Source organism: Rattus rattus, chromosome 9 (assembly GCF_011064425.1).
Source record: "Rattus rattus isolate New Zealand chromosome 9, Rrattus_CSIRO_v1, whole genome shotgun sequence".
Classification (NCBI taxonomy): Eukaryota; Metazoa; Chordata; class Mammalia; order Rodentia; family Muridae; genus Rattus; species Rattus rattus.
The window spans coordinates 9,220,120-9,238,441 of NC_046162.1; the positions used below are offsets into that span (position 1 = coordinate 9,220,120).

The 18,322-nt window shown below is 45.8% G+C and overlaps 1 protein-coding gene across 1 annotated transcript; it reads right to left on the reverse strand.

Annotated features, from left to right (window-relative positions):
• Positions 1-1,553: 1,553 nt before the first annotated feature.
• Positions 1,554-16,754, reverse strand: LOC116909228 (DNA repair endonuclease XPF-like). The gene is made up of 6 exons (XM_032912731.1): positions 16,519-16,754; positions 14,947-15,127; positions 5,659-5,854; positions 4,632-4,839; positions 2,744-2,924; positions 1,554-1,744 (listed from the first exon to the last, which is right to left on the reverse strand). The coding sequence occupies exons 1-6, from the start codon at positions 16,723-16,725 to the stop codon at positions 1,554-1,556; spliced, it is 1,164 nt and encodes a 387-aa protein (XP_032768622.1). The 5' UTR covers positions 16,726-16,754.
• Positions 16,755-18,322: the final 1,568 nt, after the last annotated feature.

Here is an 18,322-nt window from a genome sequence, read left to right on the forward strand (position 1 = left end):
GGTGACTCACAACCATCTGTAATGGGATCTGATGCCCTCCTCTGGTGTCTGAGAAAGCAACGGTGTAATCACCTACGTAAAATAAATAAATCTTTAAAAAAATCAGTATTTTCAAACATGCATTTACTCTCTATCTAGTTTAATTTTTTTATTTACACTTCTGTCTTAGTCTACTGTGCTCATCTGTGCTCATGTTTGAAGGCAAAAGGCCTACAACTGGAACTGTTTTTCTAGGACTTGGTCAAACGAGGCATTTAAGCCTCTTTGGAAGGACACTTGGCTGGGCGTATAAAACAGAGGGCCAGTAGCTGATTCCTGGGGAGTCTAGGTTTAAAGCCTGGTGAATACATACATGGAAATGTGCCCAATCTTTAATAGAAGCCCTGAGAAGCTGAGCAGTGAAGACTGTGCTTCCTGAATACAAAATGACTCAACCCGGGGAAAAGCTCAGCGAGCAAAGGAACCGAAGCAGTGTTGGCTCCAGGGAGGGGACCGACCGGACACCTGTGTGCTGGATGGTGGCTCCCGCCTGGGATCCAGTACTGGGACGCAGGAGGAAGGGGAAGCAGAACGCCAAGGCCGGCCTCAGATGCAAGCAAGCTCCAGGCCAATCTGGGCCAATGAGATCCTGTCTCAGAAACAACAAAGACAAGGCCAATGTCACCACCTCCTTTGTTCCTACCTGGGCCACCAAGAGCTTCGCTCTCCTTATTTTCTGTTTCGATTTCTTTCAGGACTTCAGTCAGCGCCTCCCACTTTGGATTGCTTTCTAGGACCAGTTCTTTTTTTGTTTCTGTACAAAAATAAATGATAACCTTATTCTGTATGATGTTCAGCTAAAACCATGCCAGAGGCTTTCCCACACCAGAAACTAACATCGCTGTGAATGGCTGTCCTTAGGCTTCTACCACGCAACACAGGAGCTGCTTCCCGGGAAAAGCCTCCCGACAAGTCTAGCTGAAATGTGCAGAGGTGGCAGGTGGACAGGCCATGTGCACAGCCGACGGAGTCTGCTCAGTGATGTCAGTTGTGATGCTGCCCATAAGCAGGTACACAAAGCAAGGGGGGGGGCAGCCATGCTTATTATTTCTTTTCCTTGCTCCTTTTCTCTCTTTTAGAGTCAGGGTTTCTCTGTGTAGTCCTGGCTGTCCTGGAACTTACAGAGATCCGCCTGCCTCTGCCTCCAGAGCCCTGGGATTCAAGGCGTGAGACACCACTGCTGCCGCCTGACAGTATCTAATAGGCCTGTGCTTTCTACAACCCTGAACATGGACAAAAGCAGGCAACAGCTATTTTTCTATTCTGTAAGTATTCAAACATATGATAGACTATTTTGAACAGATCTTTAAATGCTAAAATGCTTCACTAAGACTTTAAGTGCCCCAGATAGTAACAGTTGAACTGTTTCCTACATAGCAGTGAGAACACTCCTGCCTGATGTCTGGACTTTGACCCTGGTGTCCTCTGGCCATAGACCTCATCCTGGTTTCACTGAGTGCTCTTCCCATACTCTGTACACATCTCTGTGCATAACAGGAGATGCTACATCTGCTTTAGGCTGACACCTGCTTCCACACCCTGTGGCCCTTGCGGCCACTGTGAACAGAGACCTGACCTTGCTCTCCTGGACTTGCCATCTTCTCCGATGTTTTGGTCTTTTTGCTCAGTTTGACATCTGGAACACGGTAAACTCGGGCACGAGCATTCACGAACATGGAGGTGCTAGCATCCAGGAAAAGCCAACCTAATAGAAATTTTTTTTAAAAAAAGGCTTCAATTAGTGTCAGTTTTAAATACTCTTGGTGGCCACATGACCCACGTAGACCACCAGCTGCCATCTTGCTTTCACAGCTGTGTCTAATTCTCTCTTATTGCTGCAGCCTCTGCTTGGCTAGACCAGTGGTTTCCAAAATGTGGCCCAGGGCCTCCTTGACTCCTCAAGAGGTTTGCATGGTATGAGATCTCAAAGCTCTGCTTATAGTAATTCTAAGATAACCATGTGGACATTTCCAAGGAGGTACTGGAGAACTCCACATATAACCTTGCATAATCCAAGGCAGTGACATCAACTAACGAGTTCTTTCTCATGTGCCTCTGCACTTCATCCTTTTGTATGTCCATGACACTGGGGACTGCATGCAGGGCCTTACATGTGTTACGTATGTGCTCTACCATGGTGCTTTATCCTCCCTCCTTCCCCCCATGACACTGGGGACTGTATCCAGGGCCTTCCATATGCTGGGTACGCACTCTCTCATGGTGTTATATCCCAAGGTCTGTACTTTGTTACTTGAGGAAGTCCTGAGGAAGCAGTGAAAATTATCAATTGCACATATTTGACCCGACAGCTCAGCATCTCTGGTAGTTAGCATTACAGTCACTGTACACGTGTGCACTTCTACACGAATCTCATAAGCCTTTGACATTCTAGTGGATGAATGTCTTTGAGTAAAATTAATCTTAAGTTTCTACCAACCAAACTCCCAGAACACAACCTATTCCCAAGTTAGGCTGTCTGTACTACAAAATTCTTCTCTGGAAATAAAACTGTCGGGAATGATGAATACTTATTATACAGAACAGAACTTAAGTAGGTGGGAACATTAGCAGCCAATAAAGCTCTACATCCTTGTGCAGTGAGCATGAAATGCAATTTATAACATGAGTTGAGTACAGCACTCCTTCCATTAGCACATTATTCAAACCAGCTCTTAGAATAATACTGGGATTTTTAAACTCACACCTGAATTCTGACCAAACACCTTCTCTGTTGCTCTCAGAGATTCCAGAAGATTAAGAAAAGTAACACAGTCGTACTGAGAGAGATACTGCAGTAACGTTCTTAGTATCTTCAAATCCTGCACCAAGGATTTAGTCTTGGCTCCAAGCTGATGCCACAAAGGGTCCAAGTAATGTCGGATTGTCTGAAAAAGGATACAATTTACTGTTGTTAAGATATGTCCAATATAGCTTTTCTTAACACAGCCATACTTTCCTTAAGGGTTATTTACTAGATATGTAAAAATATATTTAAGATGCTAAATGCTTTGTTATTTGCATTTTACTACAAAAAGATTCCCTTATATTCTTAATGTTTCCTTACTATTTCTTTCCAAGGAAGTGGCTAGAAAGTTTCAGGTCACTAAATTCTAATAATGTTTTAATTTTTCAAGCATAATGTCTTTTTACTGTAATTTTTATGACCAGCTAGAGTTAAGCTCCCTTAGTTATTTTTAACATTACTGTCAGGGGGCTGGGAAGATGGCTCTGTGGGTAAGAGTGTCCATTGTGCAGAAGAAGGACCTGAGTTCAAATCCCAGCACCCACATAAAAAGATAGGATGTGCCTCTAACCCTGGAGCTATGCGGGCAAAGACATGAAGACCTCTGGGACAGTCTGGTTTCACCTCAGCTCTAGATTCAGTGAAAGACCCTTTGCTCAATGAAATGAGGCGAGGAAGTAATAGAGGTCACTCTGGCCTCTGTACATTCAAGAGCATGTGCAAGACACACCAGACATGTGCACTCAGCACTCACAGACACAACACACAGCGATGCATGCACATGTATGCAGACATGCACAAACATGCATGGTCATACACAGCAGAGATAGAACGGCTTGGTATGCACCGGAAACCATGACTGATCCTTAGGAATAGAGACAGCAGCATAAGGAGCACCTCATCAGACACACTGAACAGACGTGGTATCTGTGTGATCTGACGGTTCATGCTCCAGACTGGGATCCGTATGCACAAGACACCAGATGCTACAGTGAGAGGAGGCTAGAGCCAGTCTCAGCAGACCACTTTGTTAGAAGACGTATGGCTCCTCAAGGTTGTGTCTGACTGATGCAATGTCCGTCTACGTTTAGATGTGACTAGAGCAAGAAATGTCTAAAATAATCTCTGCTTCCCAGCTGTCAGTGACGTCACACAGAAATCAGTGCTCAGGAAAGCATTCTGCTTCTCTAGGGCAGGTTTGTTCTCGGCACGCACTAAGCTATCCACACTTGAGGACGAAGGCGCATGGCATCCACAGTAGCCTGGCCTCCTCTGGGCATCCCCACACACTGCTCCCAGTGACACAAACTGACCCAAAATTCAAACGACGGGAGCGTGTGTTAAACTAAACGTGACCTGGAATTTCTTAAAGATCGCATTTTGGAGCTCTATAATTCGCTATAACACACTATAGGGCCACATGGTGAGACCCTGCCTCAAAACAAAAACAGCCCCACAAAACCAAACCAAATCCAAAACTAAAACAAAAACTTGCACCCAACTTCCTATTTTAAAAAGGCAGTATATTTCAGGGACGTCCAATTATGAAGCATTCCTTTATAGACCTGTTGTCGTCTACAGATACCCAGATACTGTCAGTTGGAATAAAGATATTGATTATATTACAATAAGACATTCACTTACTACATAACTGAAAGAGTCAGCCTTGTGCTTACATGGCAATCCGTATGTCACTGTGACTTACCATTTCCCAGTGGGCAAAGCAGCCCCAGTCTAAGTCACCTACAGTTTAATTTCTACAAAGCACTCGGCGAACACCGAAATACCTTCCATTCTGCAGAACAACAACCTAACCAGCTGTGCAGCAAAAGGAAGAAAAGAAGTGGACCTTGTCAAACGGCTTCCCCAGAGCATTTTCTAACGACAAGTCTTCTACTTCTAGCGACGGGTTGTGGTACTTAAGTTCCTTCAGACACGCGTTTAAGATGTCCAGTATGGCTGTCTGGATGGCAAGCATGGCCGGAGTCATGGACACGTGAATCTCTACGACTTCAGGCTTGTGTTGTTCCAAGAATGAGTTGACTGCTACATGGAACCTATGGAGACAGTTTCCAAATCAGCTTCAACAGCTAAAAACAAAACAGAAGCACAACGGCATACGAACACACTGGGCCTCACTTCGAGCAAGCATCACCCAGGCAAGGCAGGCCCAGAAAACCTGTCAGCCCTGACTGTGTAGGGCAGCTTAGTGCTCTCAAAAACCAAAATGAAACAACAAAAAGGCCTGTCACACTTACTGGTGTGCACGTGCCACAGTGCATGTGTGGTGGCTGCAGGACACCCTAGTGGGTCCTGGGGATCGAACCCCGTGAACCATCTTACTATCCTCGCCCTTGCTCTTTTTGAAAGATATATTTATTTATCAACTTGTGCGTGTGTGTCTGTGCACTCAGAGCTCAGAGGACAGCCCATGGTCAGTTCTCTCCTTCCATGTGGTTCCTGGGGATTGAACTCAGGCAAGTGTCTGTACCCCTGAGCAATCCTGCTGGTTCTGCTTTTGTGCCTCTAATGGCAGAGCTGACCTGACTGGGCCTCCACCACCAAAACATTTACCATTTATGGGTGGTTTTTAGTTCTGAAATAGGAAACAATTAAAAGAATAATTATACAACTAGTAGTCTTCATAAAATTGAAACACACACACAAATGTGTTTAAAGAAGAGGAGGAGAGGGAGGAGGAGAGGGAGGGAGAGGAGGAGGAAGAGGAGGAGGAGGAAGAGGAGGAGGAGGAAGAGGAGGAGGAGGTCCGTAGAGACGGGACAGCATGTTTCACACTGTGCTGTCCACTGCATTAAAATGCAGCTCAGTTAAGGCCCGTCTGCTCATGGAGCATGCCCCATGACGTACGTCATTACCTTGGCCACAGGTAGAGCTTCTTCACGAAAAGGTTCCTCATCACTCTTTCCACGTGACAAAAGCCAGTGTCAAAGGCAACAGCGTTGTCGGTGAAAGCTTTGATGAAGCCGCGTTTGTTTTTCTGGCGGAAGAGGCGCAGAATGAAGGCTTCCTGGCAAGACTCAATGATCCTGTGTGCTCTGTACACGAGGATGCCTGTTGGGGGTTGTATCGGTCAGGGCTCTCTAGGGTAACAGAATGTATAGGATGAATCTCTCCATTATAGATAGAGGGGGAAAGGGGATTTATAGATTGCAGTAGTAACCCTGTGGTTTCCTATTCAAGGGTGGTGTCCTAGCCAAGGTCACCACTGCTGTGATGTAACACCATGACCAAAAGCAAGTTGGGGAGGAAAGGGTTTTTCCTGCTTACACTTCCACATCACAGTTCATCATCAAAGGCAGTGAGGGCGGGAACTCAAGCAGGGCAGGATCCTGGAGGCAGGAGCAGAGGCCATGGGGGGTGCTGCTTACTGGCTTGCTCCCCATGGCTTGCTCAGCCTGCTTCTTATAGAGCCCAGGACCACAGCCCAGGGATGGCCTCACCCACAATGGGCGGGGCCCTCCCTCATTAATCACGAATTAAGACAATGTCCTATATGTCTGCTTATAGCCCAATCTTGCGGAGGCCACTCCTCTCAATGACCCTAACTTGTGACAAGAGGACACAAACCAAGCAGCACAAGAGGCAGTCTGTGTTCTAGCTTCAGTGAAGAGTGTGCACAAGGGAGGTGAAGTGCGGGAGGGAGTCTCCCAAGCCACTGGGAACATGAGTGTCTGGACCACCAGGGGGCAGGCTGAGGGAGTGACAGAGCATGGGGCTTGAATGGCCCACTATGTGAACAGATAACTACATAAAATAACTTCATTTTAACAAGTCTGGATAGCATCTGCATCCCATTAGATGAAGTCAGCTTTGAGGATACAGTCAACAAAGAGCTAAATTACAACATTTAAAACAAAAACCTTTAGTGATCAAACTTAACACAACATTTTGTTTTGTTTATAGAGGCAGGCATATGATATTTAACCTAGTTGGCCTTAATTAAACTCACGATCCTCTTGCCTCAGCCTCCTGAGTACTGGGATTATGAGCAAGCACCACCAGGCCTGGCTTATGTGGCTTTTGTGGTCTGAATGGTACAATGTCCCTGAATCTTAAAAACAAGAACAAGGGCTGTGGAGTTGCCTCAGAGGCTAAAGAACTAACCACAGCGGTGATGACTGAGCTTGTACCCCTAGAAGCCACGTAACAGCCAGGCGGCTGTGGGCCACCTCTACCAGGGAGCTACTGACCCTGCCTCAGTAAATAAAGCAGACACAGATTGGGACATCTGATGGCAAGTTTTGGTCTCCACACACATGCACACATCTACTTACATGAGAGCACACACAAATACATGCACACACAGAAAAGGTAATGATTATACGTGTTTCCTAATTTTAAATATCAGATGCTAAACAGGGGAGCTTTAACATACTACCATTCTATTCCACTTCTTTCTTTATTGTGTGTGCACATGTGAGGGAGGCAGGGCATGCAGAGTGGCAGTTACAGGACAACTTCTAGGAGTCTGTTCTCCCCTTACACCACGTGTATGCTGGCGATGGAACCTGGGTCAGGCAAAGTGCCTTTACTCACTGAGCCATGTTTTTGACTCATTTCATACAGTGTGTTTAGTGACAATCTAGAGAGAAGCATGAGTTATAACAGGGGATGGATGTCATTTCTGTCAAACTCATCATTCCATAAGGATTCTCAGTCTTTACATCGGCATGTCCACGCACACACATGCATTGGTTTTTGGACCTGCCTGCCTCACTCACAGGGTCCTGAAAATGACATGCCAATACAGTTCCTTTCTGCCATTCAATAACTTATGGTACAGTGTATTACTTTGCTGGTCCAGCATGACCTTGGAATGACATGGTTCCTGCCCCTGGGACAAGGCCAGCAAGCGTGGGTGAGTGTCGATGGCCACTGTGGGTTAAGGCTTGTTTGTATAATAATGAACATTTTTTACTTTCCTTCTTCAAGGAATGTTTTCCCTGTTAACATTAGTGACTACATAATAATCAGAGACAGTAGTGGGGTGGGGGCAAAGGTGTGGCTAATGTCTCAGCAAAATGGTAAATGCTGGGACCTTCACGATAACCCTTAAGGCTGTGGGAAAAAAACTCTAAAAACATGAGTTCAAAAATATATAATTTCTCAACTATGCAAAATATAAGACTATAATATGAATTAAGAGTAGCTTCATGAATCTAAAGGTACAAAAGCAGCTGTGCTGTGAGCCAGCTTGTCAGAAAGATACTAAGGAAGAAATGTAAAAAAATTTAAAAACCCAGACATGGGATTCCTTCCCACCTTTAACCATTTATGTTCCTGGATGAAAGACACACACACAGCCTTTATATTTAATATGCCTTGAGCAGCACAATAGCTGGGCAGCTGCCCAGCCTCCATGATGTTAGAATCTATTTTCTCATCAATAAACCCAATTGGGCAACCCTCTGGGTTACATTCTCTTGGCCCTCTGGGCACCTTTTTCATGGTCTCTAACCCAGGAAACCCTTCTAGCTATTGGCTATTGGCATCTTTAGTTACCAATCAGAATTAACTCAGGGCAGAGTCCCTCAGACTATGTGCAGATCCCAAATCGTGGAGGCCAGCACTTAGCATTACAATAAACAATAAAAGACAACACCTCAACAAAGGAGATAATGAGACTTAGGGAGTAGGGATCACAGGGGATCCCACCCAGCGGAAAGTTTTTGTTTATGCTTATGAAAGCAGACAGAGTTGACCAGGGACAGAGAAAGGTTAGGCCCTGTAGTGGGTTGGCCTAATCTGCTTGTATTCTAATGCTAATTTGGGGCCCCCCAAACTGTTTGTCCCAAGGAAGAGAGTGATGCTGCCCCTAGTTAATAGTAATTGGTGAATAAAGATGCCAACAGCCAACAGCTGGGCAGAAGAGAAATTGGTAGGGTTAGGCTTTAAGGGCTTAGAGAGAAGGCACCACCAGAGGAGCGGAGAAGGAAGACGCCATCATGTAAGAGGAACTGCAGGAGGGAGGAGAGCTGCCGTGGGCTAAGGGCCAACTGGAGCTAAGAGCAGCCAGGTGGAACACAGGAAAAGATTCTAACATGGAGGGGAGGCAGCTGTCAGCTATTGTGCTGCCTGAGGCTACTGAAAAATCCAAAGGCTGTGTATATCATTTTTCATCTGGAAACATAAATGGTCAAAGCCAGGGAAGAAGCCACGAAGGCACCAGGCACCAGGATTATCTACTACAGGCCCAGGAGTGATAGAAATGGTAATTTCAGGGTGGGGTCTCACCCAGCTAGCTTATTGTCGGTGCTTAAGAGGCCAGCAGACCTCTGAATTCTTTTGCAATGTTAAAAAAAAAAGTTCTTGTTGTCTCCTAAGAATCAAAGGGTCCAAGGATGCTGGGTCAAGGGATAATCAAAGGGAACTTGGAGCAAATGACTGGCTTGATAAGTAAAATAAGACTCTAGGATAGAGATGAACTATCAAAGATGAACACACACACACACACACACACACACACACACACACACACACAGAGAGAGAGAGAGAGAGAGAGGCCGATTTGACTTCAGTCGTTTGTTTCCTCCCAGACACCCCTTCCCCCAGAACCCCTCTCCAGGCCAAGGATGGTCTTTGGCATTACTTTAGTTTGAAATTCTGGACCAAAGTAGCTGGCACTAAATTTTACTCTCACTAACTACCTAGCAAGAATGTAAAAATTCATTTACAAGTTTACGGACAAAGACCTTCCAAGCCCTCCAGAACACATGACATACTCTCTGGTCAGAAAACATTTGGCTTTCTGAAGGACTCCACAGGCCGGCCACACTTGGTTAGCTTGTGTTGAAACATTTACACAGGACCCGAGTTCAAACCCTCAGCACCAAGCACAGCTGCCCTGTGCATGCTGGCAACTCCAGATCTGTAGGAGACAGAGACAGAAACATAGCCACCTTGTGCATGGCAACCAGAGCTGTAGGAGAGGCTGGTAGCTAGCTGCCAGCCTGCCTCCAAGTTCAGTGGGAGAAAAGCCCTGTTCCCAGGGAGTAAGATGGGGAGTGACAGAGCAGGACACCCAGTATCTTCCTCTGGCCCATGTGTGTGCACAGGTGCAAACACTCACACATATACACGTGCATACCACACACAACAGAAATATCACATAAAATTGAAAACAATAAAACTGGACTTTCAAACTACAGGTGAGCCTCAAATTAGGACAACATGCTCTAAAAGGGCTGCATTGTTTCAGAATCCAGGAGAAAGGAGAGTGCTAACCCTAACCCCAGGTGCAGGCTTTGATATAGGCTCAGGTAGGCCTTCAGAGGCTGGGTCACCCTGGCCCATCTGACATTATGATTTGGCTATGGAATGTCCCCAGAGGCTCATTGTATAATCGGGGCTTGCCCCTGCAGGTGTGCTCAGAGGACTCATGGAGGTATTATTTTAAGATTAAAAAAAGGGGAAGGAAAAGCAATCTGACTGAGGTCACCCAGAAACAGGGTAGACACAGAAAGAAATTCTAAACCACATGCTTCCTGCTGAAGCCTCCATGGGGTCCTTGTAAGAACAGCATCTGAGCAGGGTGAGTGTGGGGTGGTGTTAGTGCTGTAGGAGTTCCTTGTGAGACAGGATAGCATGTGACCCAGGATGGATTCAACTTTGTCAGTTTCAGTCAAGAAGCCACCAGTGAGCTGGGCTCTGAGGGGGTGTTGATCAAGACTGTGCAGGCCTACTCTGGTGACTGATGGTGTAATACTGACATCTAGTGGTAGTTTCTAGACAATGTTAGCAGCTTAAAAATCCACTTAGACAACACAGAGCAGTTCAGATAAGGGCTTTAGATCACTAACATCTCCAGCTACAATGCCCTTGATACGGTTTAATAAGGGTTTACTGTGTTAAAGCAGCATAGTAGTGCTATCATTCTAACAGTGGTTTTTTCTTTAAAAATATTTCATGTGTTTGGGTGTCTTGCCTACTTGAACGTCTCTGAACCACATATATGGACACCTGATTTTTTTTAATAAAACAAAACAAAACAACAAACCCAGAAATACACACTGGTAAAAAAGGTGCCTAACTGGATGTTGGCTTGTAGAAGAATGCAAACAGGTCCATACCCATCTTCCCACACAAAACTCACGTCCAAGTGGATCAAAGACCTCAACATCAAACTGGATACACTGAACCTGATAGAAGAGAAAGAGGGGAAGAGCCTGGAACTCGTTGGCACAGGAGACAACGTTCTGAACACAATAGTAATAGTGAAGGCACTAAGTTCAATAGTTGATAAATGGGACCTCATGAAACCGAAAAGCTCTGTAAGGCAAAGGGCACTGTCAATAGGACAGAAAAACAGTCAATAGGACAGAGAGACAGCCTATGCAATGGGAAGATTTTTACCTATCCCAGACTTGATAGAGATCTAATATCCAAAATATATAAAGAAGTCAAGAAACCAGATACTAAACAAAACAATCCATTTAAAAAAAATAGGGTACAGCTCTAAACAGAGAATTCTCAATAGAGGAATCTCAAATGGCTGAGAAGCGTTTAAAGCATGTTCATGTTCAACATCTTTAGCCACTAGGGAAATGCAAATCAAAACAACTCTGAGATCTCCATTCCATCATAGTGGTTAAGATCAAAAACAGAAGTGACAGCTCATGCTAGTGAGAGTGTGAATTAGGTGGAAGACTCCTGCACTGTTGGTGGGAGTGCAAACTTGTAAAGCTACTGTAGAAATCAATATGACGGTTCCTCAGAAAGCTGGAACTGATCTACCTCAAGACCCAGCTCTAGCTACCACTCACAAGGAGACTTTTCAACTGTGTTCACTGAGACTTTATTCAGAATAGACAGAAACTGGGAACTATCTTAACTGAAAGAAAATGTGGTACATTTACAGGCAAATGGATCCAACTAGAAAAACAAATCATCCTGGCTGAAGTAAGTAAGATCAAGAAAGACAAACATGGTCTGTATTCACTTACGAGTGGATATTAACTGTTAAGTAAACAAGCAAGCTGTAATTCACAGACAGAGGCAAGGAAGAATACAGAGGGAAGCATAGATCTCCTTGGGAAGGGGAAATAGAATAGATTCTGTGACTGGGGGCAGAAGGGGAATGGGAGTGGGATGGGTGGGGGATGGAGGGAGAGAATGCAGGGAGAGAAGCTGGAACTGGGGGATGGTGTGGAAACCTGGTGCTATGGGAACTTTCTGCAATCTATGAGGGTGCTCCTAGTGACTTCTAGTAATAGAGAACACTAGTCTGAACTGGCCTTACTTTGAAGCCAGGCAAGGTTGCCTTGGTTAAGTTGCTGAGAACGTCTGGTGGAGATCTCTAAAATCCCAGACTGATGTTAGAAGGCCATCCTCTGAGAACTGTCAGCTGTAGGCGGGGTTCTCTGGCTGAGGACAACGTCCACACAGCTCATTGAGTGTAGAGAGGTCAGGCTGGTGTGGGCTTGGATCCTCCACCTCTACATTCTAGTCTCTCTAGCCCAAGAAGGTACTCTGCAGGCTACTGAGAGAATCTCAGACACCACGCCAGCCATAATGTCCTCCACCTTCAATCTCCCTGCCTGCAAGATGTTCTGGGGCAATGGTGGTGCAGAACTTGTGGGAGTGATCAATGTCTGACTTAAGCTGAGGCCCACCCCATGAAGGTGAGCCCTTGCCCTACATTGATTGGATGGCCAGAAACCAGAGACGAGATAACCCAGAGACTTAGGGGTAAGAACCAAGTATGATTGTCTTAAAAAAAAAGATCAATGAAATGATTCCTAATGCATGGTGCTATATGCAGAGAATAGTGCCTTGTCCAGTTGTTATCAGAAAGGCTTCTTCAGGTAGCAGATGGAAGTGACGAGAGAGACCCACAGACAGACATGAGGAGAAAGAGTCTAAATTGGAGGTTTCCCCTTGGAGATTGGGAAACCCCATGGAAGAGGGTGAGGAAAGACTGTAGCAGTCAGAGGGGATGGAGGACACCAGGAGAACATGGCTTATGTGGGCTCACAGACACTGAAACAGCAAGCATGAGGTCTCCATGGGTGCTTAATATACATGCAGGCCTTCTACATATGTGTTATAGATCTTAGCTTGGCATTTTTATGGGACTCCTAACAGTGGGAGTGGGGGTGTCTCTGAGTCCTTTGCCTGCCCTGGAGACTCTTTTCCTCCTACCAGGCTGTCTTGTCCAGCCTTGATAGGAGAGGGTTTCTGCCTTGTCTCAGTGTGTCTTATTTTGTACTGTTTGTCTGTTGTCTTTCTTTTTCCTGAAGAAGAAACAGAGAAGGAGTGGATCTGGGGGAGCCACTAGGAGGAATGGAAGGAGGAGAAATTGTGGTTGGGATATATTATATGAGAGAAGAAATCTATTTTCAATAAAAAAAAATGAGAAAAATGAAGTTCAGGAGATCTTCATTTGGCCCTTCCTTCAAAAAGGATCTTGTTTGAGTGGAGTGTTAGCTGGCTGTGATGATGCTCAAGACACTGTCTAAGACAATGAAAAATGCTTGACACGAATGACAAAACCTGATTCAGCCAATTAGGTGCACACAATGGGAAGTGTGTGTATGAATCTGTTTCCTGCCATCTGAACACTCATTGCTAAGCACCGGACACTGAGCACTGGACACGCAACGCAACGGGAGCCGTTAGATATGGGTGAGCCACATATCCCGGTTATTGAGTCTGGGATGAACAAGTGCTTCCTGGAACGAAGCTTATGGGCGAGCCAGACATAAACAGGCAAGTGCAATGTAGCGCTCTGCGTGCTCTGGGTAGAGAGGCACGGGGTAGTTTAATGGCAGCCTGGCAGGGCTCTTATATTAGCTCCAGGGCAGTCAGAGATTTCTGAAGGCCAAATGATAGTGAAAGTCAGTTGTTTCTACACTACCCCTGGCTGAAATTATCTCCTACCTTTCCCCTCTGAAGTATTGAGTAACTATTCAGTTTAATTTAAATCATGGGAAAAGGAAGGAAAGCAAATTTACTTAAATTTATTAGAAAAGTATTGATAAACACGTCAAGTCTGGCTATACCCAAAAGGCAAATGTCTGTCAACTACAACATTACCGGAAGTCAGGCTGGAAAACAATGGGCCACAGCTTACATCCAATCACACACTGTATCACGATGCTTCAACCATGTTCCAGGGTACACCTCTGTCAGAGCACGGCCCTTTCTGGGTTTGTATGCAAATACAAATACTGTGGCCAGAGAGGGGGTTCAGTGGCTACAATCATTTATTCTCTCAGAGGACCCAGGCTTGATTCCCAGTACAACTATCTATAGCTCCAGTTCCAGGAGTCTAACCTCTTCTGACCTCTTAGGTACCAGACACATGTGGTGCAGAGTCATGTGCGCAGGCAAAACGTCTCTGAACATAAAAAATAAAGATTAGAAATACCTAAAACAAATGTGCCACTGTGCCAGTGGTCACACAGCATACAATATGTACAATCGTGTGCACTGTGCACAATACTCAGTAATATACTAAATGACTGTCTAGTTCTGTACTTTTCTTCCTTATTTTGGAGGTCTCCTACTTATAAAAACCAGCCAACCGTCAAACAGTGAGCTGTGTTAATTGTGGCATTAGGCCCAAACAGCTGTTATACTAGTTTATATTGCTGTTTACTAGTTATATCAGAGGTCAATGTCTAATTGAGATATTTAAAATTTTTAACTTTAAAAATTATGCATATCTGTTTGTGCATGTGTGATGCAGTGGGGGTGGGAGATGTTGTTCTCAGAGGGCTAAAGAGGGACTCAGAGCCCCTGCAGCTGGAATTATGGGCAGTTATGAGAGGGACTCAGAGCCCCTGCAGCTGGAATTATGGGCAGTTATGAGCCACCTTGTATGGGTGCCGGGAACTAAGTGCTGGTTTTCTGCACGAGCAGCAAACACTCTTACTCTCTGACCCACCCCTCCAGGTCATCCATGCAGGTTTTTGTCTGGAAGCTCTAAGGCCTTCATACGATAGCTAAATCACGGAGCCGTAGTGTTGTGACATGTAGCCAGACTTACTTATGTCATAAATATTGGCTGAAACTCTACAGTTGTCAGGCAGTGTGCCATCAGCTCAGCTACAACACTGAGTGACAAGAGCAGAGTATTTAGCAGGAGACAGACGAGAAATAAAAATATTCACATTGTGTATAGGAAGATTTCACATTCTTACCAGTTATTAAATCAGAAGGGATTCTGCCAGTCAAGAAATCAACCACGAGTATTCGACTTGTTGCAAATATAATACCGCCCTGCGTATAGACTTCATAGCGACTGTTACTTGCGATTTCATTTGTCACCCGTCGAGGGAGGTGTTCAACTCCTTCGATCTTCAACTGATTGATAAAGTACTCCTGAATCAAATTAAACTCATTAGTAAGCTGTTTGGTACAGAGCAGGGCACTTTTAAAACAGGCTGCAGGGATTTAAAGTGAGGTCTCGGTTCTCAGAGCTCACGAGCATCACAGAGAATATACAACCCATCAGCCAATCGGGTCACTTTAATTAAGTTTGGTAAGCTTAAGTTGTGCTTTGGAGTTTATTTAAGAAATAACTGTGCTTCCGTCATTATTTCCATTTCAACACCAAGCCACAGAACCTTTTAAAATCTTGGGTTAAAAGTTTTCTACTACCTAGAAACCACTTCCGGCCGAAGCCGGGTGAGACAAGGGATTCCTCTCTGCAGACAATGCATCAGAATTGATGCTTCCTGGAGCGACCTCAGAATGTCCATAGACGCAATGGCCCGTTAGTCTCTCAGTCCAACGCCACTTTTCCGGGCATCGTACATTGCACGAAGTCCTTTGCCAAGCACTGCGAGATTCCTAGGGGCATCCAACAGGGCCTCAGCCTTTAAAGGTGACTGTTCTCAGCTGACATTTTCTTCCTGGCCAATATACCTAGGGGATCGTCGGATTTATCATGCTAGGCTAAGTCCCCATTTCTCAATGTCCCCATCAAAGCAGGACTCATTCCATTGTCCTCGGGATCACCAGTTCTCCTTAACCCAGATTAATCGCTCCCTTAGCTTTAACTTCCAGTCTTCCCCCACCCCCTTATTTCCCTAGTCCCTCTTCTTTTGTGCAACCTCAAGATCTCCTTTTCCACTTTCTAATCACTCTCAGAGACCCTGTCATCCCCATCATTGCCCTTTAAGGGACCACACTCTGTCCCCCAATACCGTTAATATCCAACTTCAAATCCAGACGCTATTCCTACACAGATTCCGATACCTTCTCTCCTTTGTAGTGCAATCCATTCCACTCCTCTACCTCAATGTGTGGCCTAGTCGTCCCTCTCTTATTTAGTGTTAGGGAGTGTGTGGGACCCTTTTTCCCAGTGTCTTCGAACTGTGTCTTGGCTCTGTATTTCCCTCAAGGACCTCTATTCAACGCTCTCCCATGTCAACTGAGGAACCCAAGATTTCTTTGGGATGTGTTCCATACTTTGCAGAGTCATCCCGCAGTGTCAGAGTCCTGGATCTCCTTCAAGCACCTTCACTCAATGCCCTCCCCATGTCGTGGCAGTCACTTGGACTTCCCTGGGGTTCCCTTTCCGCAGCGACCTGGAACTGTGTAGGTGTCTCGCATCTCCCCCTAGGGATCTTAATTCATTCCTTTTGTTGCCCTGTTTGAGACCTGCAGGTTTCGGGGTCCCTGCAACCGTATAGCTTCACGTTCCTGCCGCACCAATCTCGGCTCCGATGTCCCCCAAACCCTCCGGTCCACCCATCCCTCGGTCGCACCTCCTCGGCAGGCTGCGTGTTGAGCACCAGCACCAGGCAGGCAGGGTGGCAGTGAAGCCGCAGGAAATGGTAGAGGAGCCGGTCGGCGCCGAGCCCGCGGGCGCACACCACCAGCCCGTCGCTGTCGAGCAGTTCCAGCACCTGCTGCCTCTCGTACTCCAACAGAGGCGCCATACTCTGGCGTTCGCCCGGCAGGCCGGGCTCCATGGGCGCCCTTCCGGGACCGCGGCCGCGCGTTGACGGAAAGAGCCGAGTCGAGCCGAGTCGAGCCGAGCGCTGGCCGAACGCAGAGGAGGGAAGCGAAGGTGGGAGGAGCTTGGAACAGAGGTGGCTGCAAACGCCAACTCCGAGAGTAGGCCGGATGTGGCCGAAGGGAGCCAAGTTCAAGAGGACAGCCTGCCGATTGTAGCCGAAGAAGAGCCGAGGGGGGACAAGTGTGGCCCGAATGTCTCTGGACCTAGACATAAACTAACAAAATACAAACTGAGAAATCTAATCCACGTGATCCTCCTATACCGACAGTTCAAAATGTTAGCTGTCAGTATTCCAAGTGCATCCAGAATTGACACTGTTTTTTTAGCGTGCAGGTTTAGTCTCTACCTTTACAAGTATTTCCTCCCTCACCTTGAAAATTTTGAATAAGCATAATACCTTATGAGCTTCAGTTTCTTGTTTGCAAAAGGCTGGAATACAATAAGATATTTTACAAAGCCGCACTCAGGTGCCAGTTACAGCCACGTTCCACCTTCCACTAGAGGGACATCTTGGGTCAAGTTTGTAACTACCTAACAAACAAACAAACAAACAAACAAAAACAAAAAACAAAAACCCAGGTAAGCAATCTAGGAGACATTCTCTCTCAGAATCCCCTATTCCCCTCCATTGTCAGCCCATAAGAAATACAAATGAAGGCAAAATAAAAACTGTTCCATTACTCAGGAGCAGCCATGGTTAACAACGTGAAACCTATACTTTTTAGTGCCCCCTGTACCGTGTCGTTGCGCGCACACACACACACACACACACACACACACACACACACACACACACACACACCTCTTTATGAAATAATAAACAACCAAGATTAGAAACCCAAGTTTGGTTTATCCAGGTGGGACACGCTATCCCCACATGCTGGAGTAAATTCAAGGCCAGCTTGAGCTAGAGATGGGGACCTTAGTGGTAGATCCTGAGTCTGTCACTAATACTTCTCAAATCTCTGATGTAATCGTCTTTTAAAGGCCTTTATGTGGCTGCGTTTTCTGTAATGTAGAGGCATATGCTTGTGTCGCTACTTCCTTGAGAACAGTTAGTTGACTCCCACTCCTCCCCACCAGCATTCTACAGCATTTCACTAGCTGCATTTATACAAAAGTTCACCAAGCCCTCACGGTGCATTTCTGGAGTGATGATTAGTGGGGTAAAAAGGACACCACATTTATTTCTGGAGTGGATGATTAGTGGGGTAAAAAGGTCACCACATTTATTTGAGTCTGCACAATCCTCATTACGTTGCCTTCTTGTCCGCCATTCTCCACGTCAGCCGTCTGAGAGCAGATCTGTTTTTCCTCCCTCCTTGGCTTTCTCCAGCGTTTTCCTTACGCTTAGTCACAATGAGAACGGCATATAACAATTCCTGAATCTTCCTGAAGTGGACAAAGATGCCTGCAGATGGCTTCCGTGCAGCATTCCTGAGAGCCAGGAGATAATGCCTGAGTTCAGCAAGCAGGTTATATAATCAGGCAAGGGGACAGGCCGGGATGGCGCGTTTCTTAGGCTTAGTTCAGGGTGCAGTACGTAGGCA

What these genes read in the sequence shown, in the direction of transcription:
- LOC116909228 (XM_032912731.1), bottom strand. Translation starts at nt 16,725, where the DNA reads ATGGAGCCCGGCCTGCCGGGCGAACGCCAGAGTATGGCGCCTCTGTTG. An exon ending in CCCTTCTGATTTAATAACTG is followed by an intron (nt 5,855 to 14,946) that starts GTAAGAATGTGA and finishes AACCCCCAACAG; the next exon opens with GCATCCTCGTGTACAGAGCA. An exon ending in GGTGTTTGGTCAGAATTCAG is followed by an intron (nt 1,745 to 2,743) that starts GTGTGAGTTTAA and finishes AATTTCTATTAG; the next exon opens with GTTGGCTTTTCCTGGATGCT.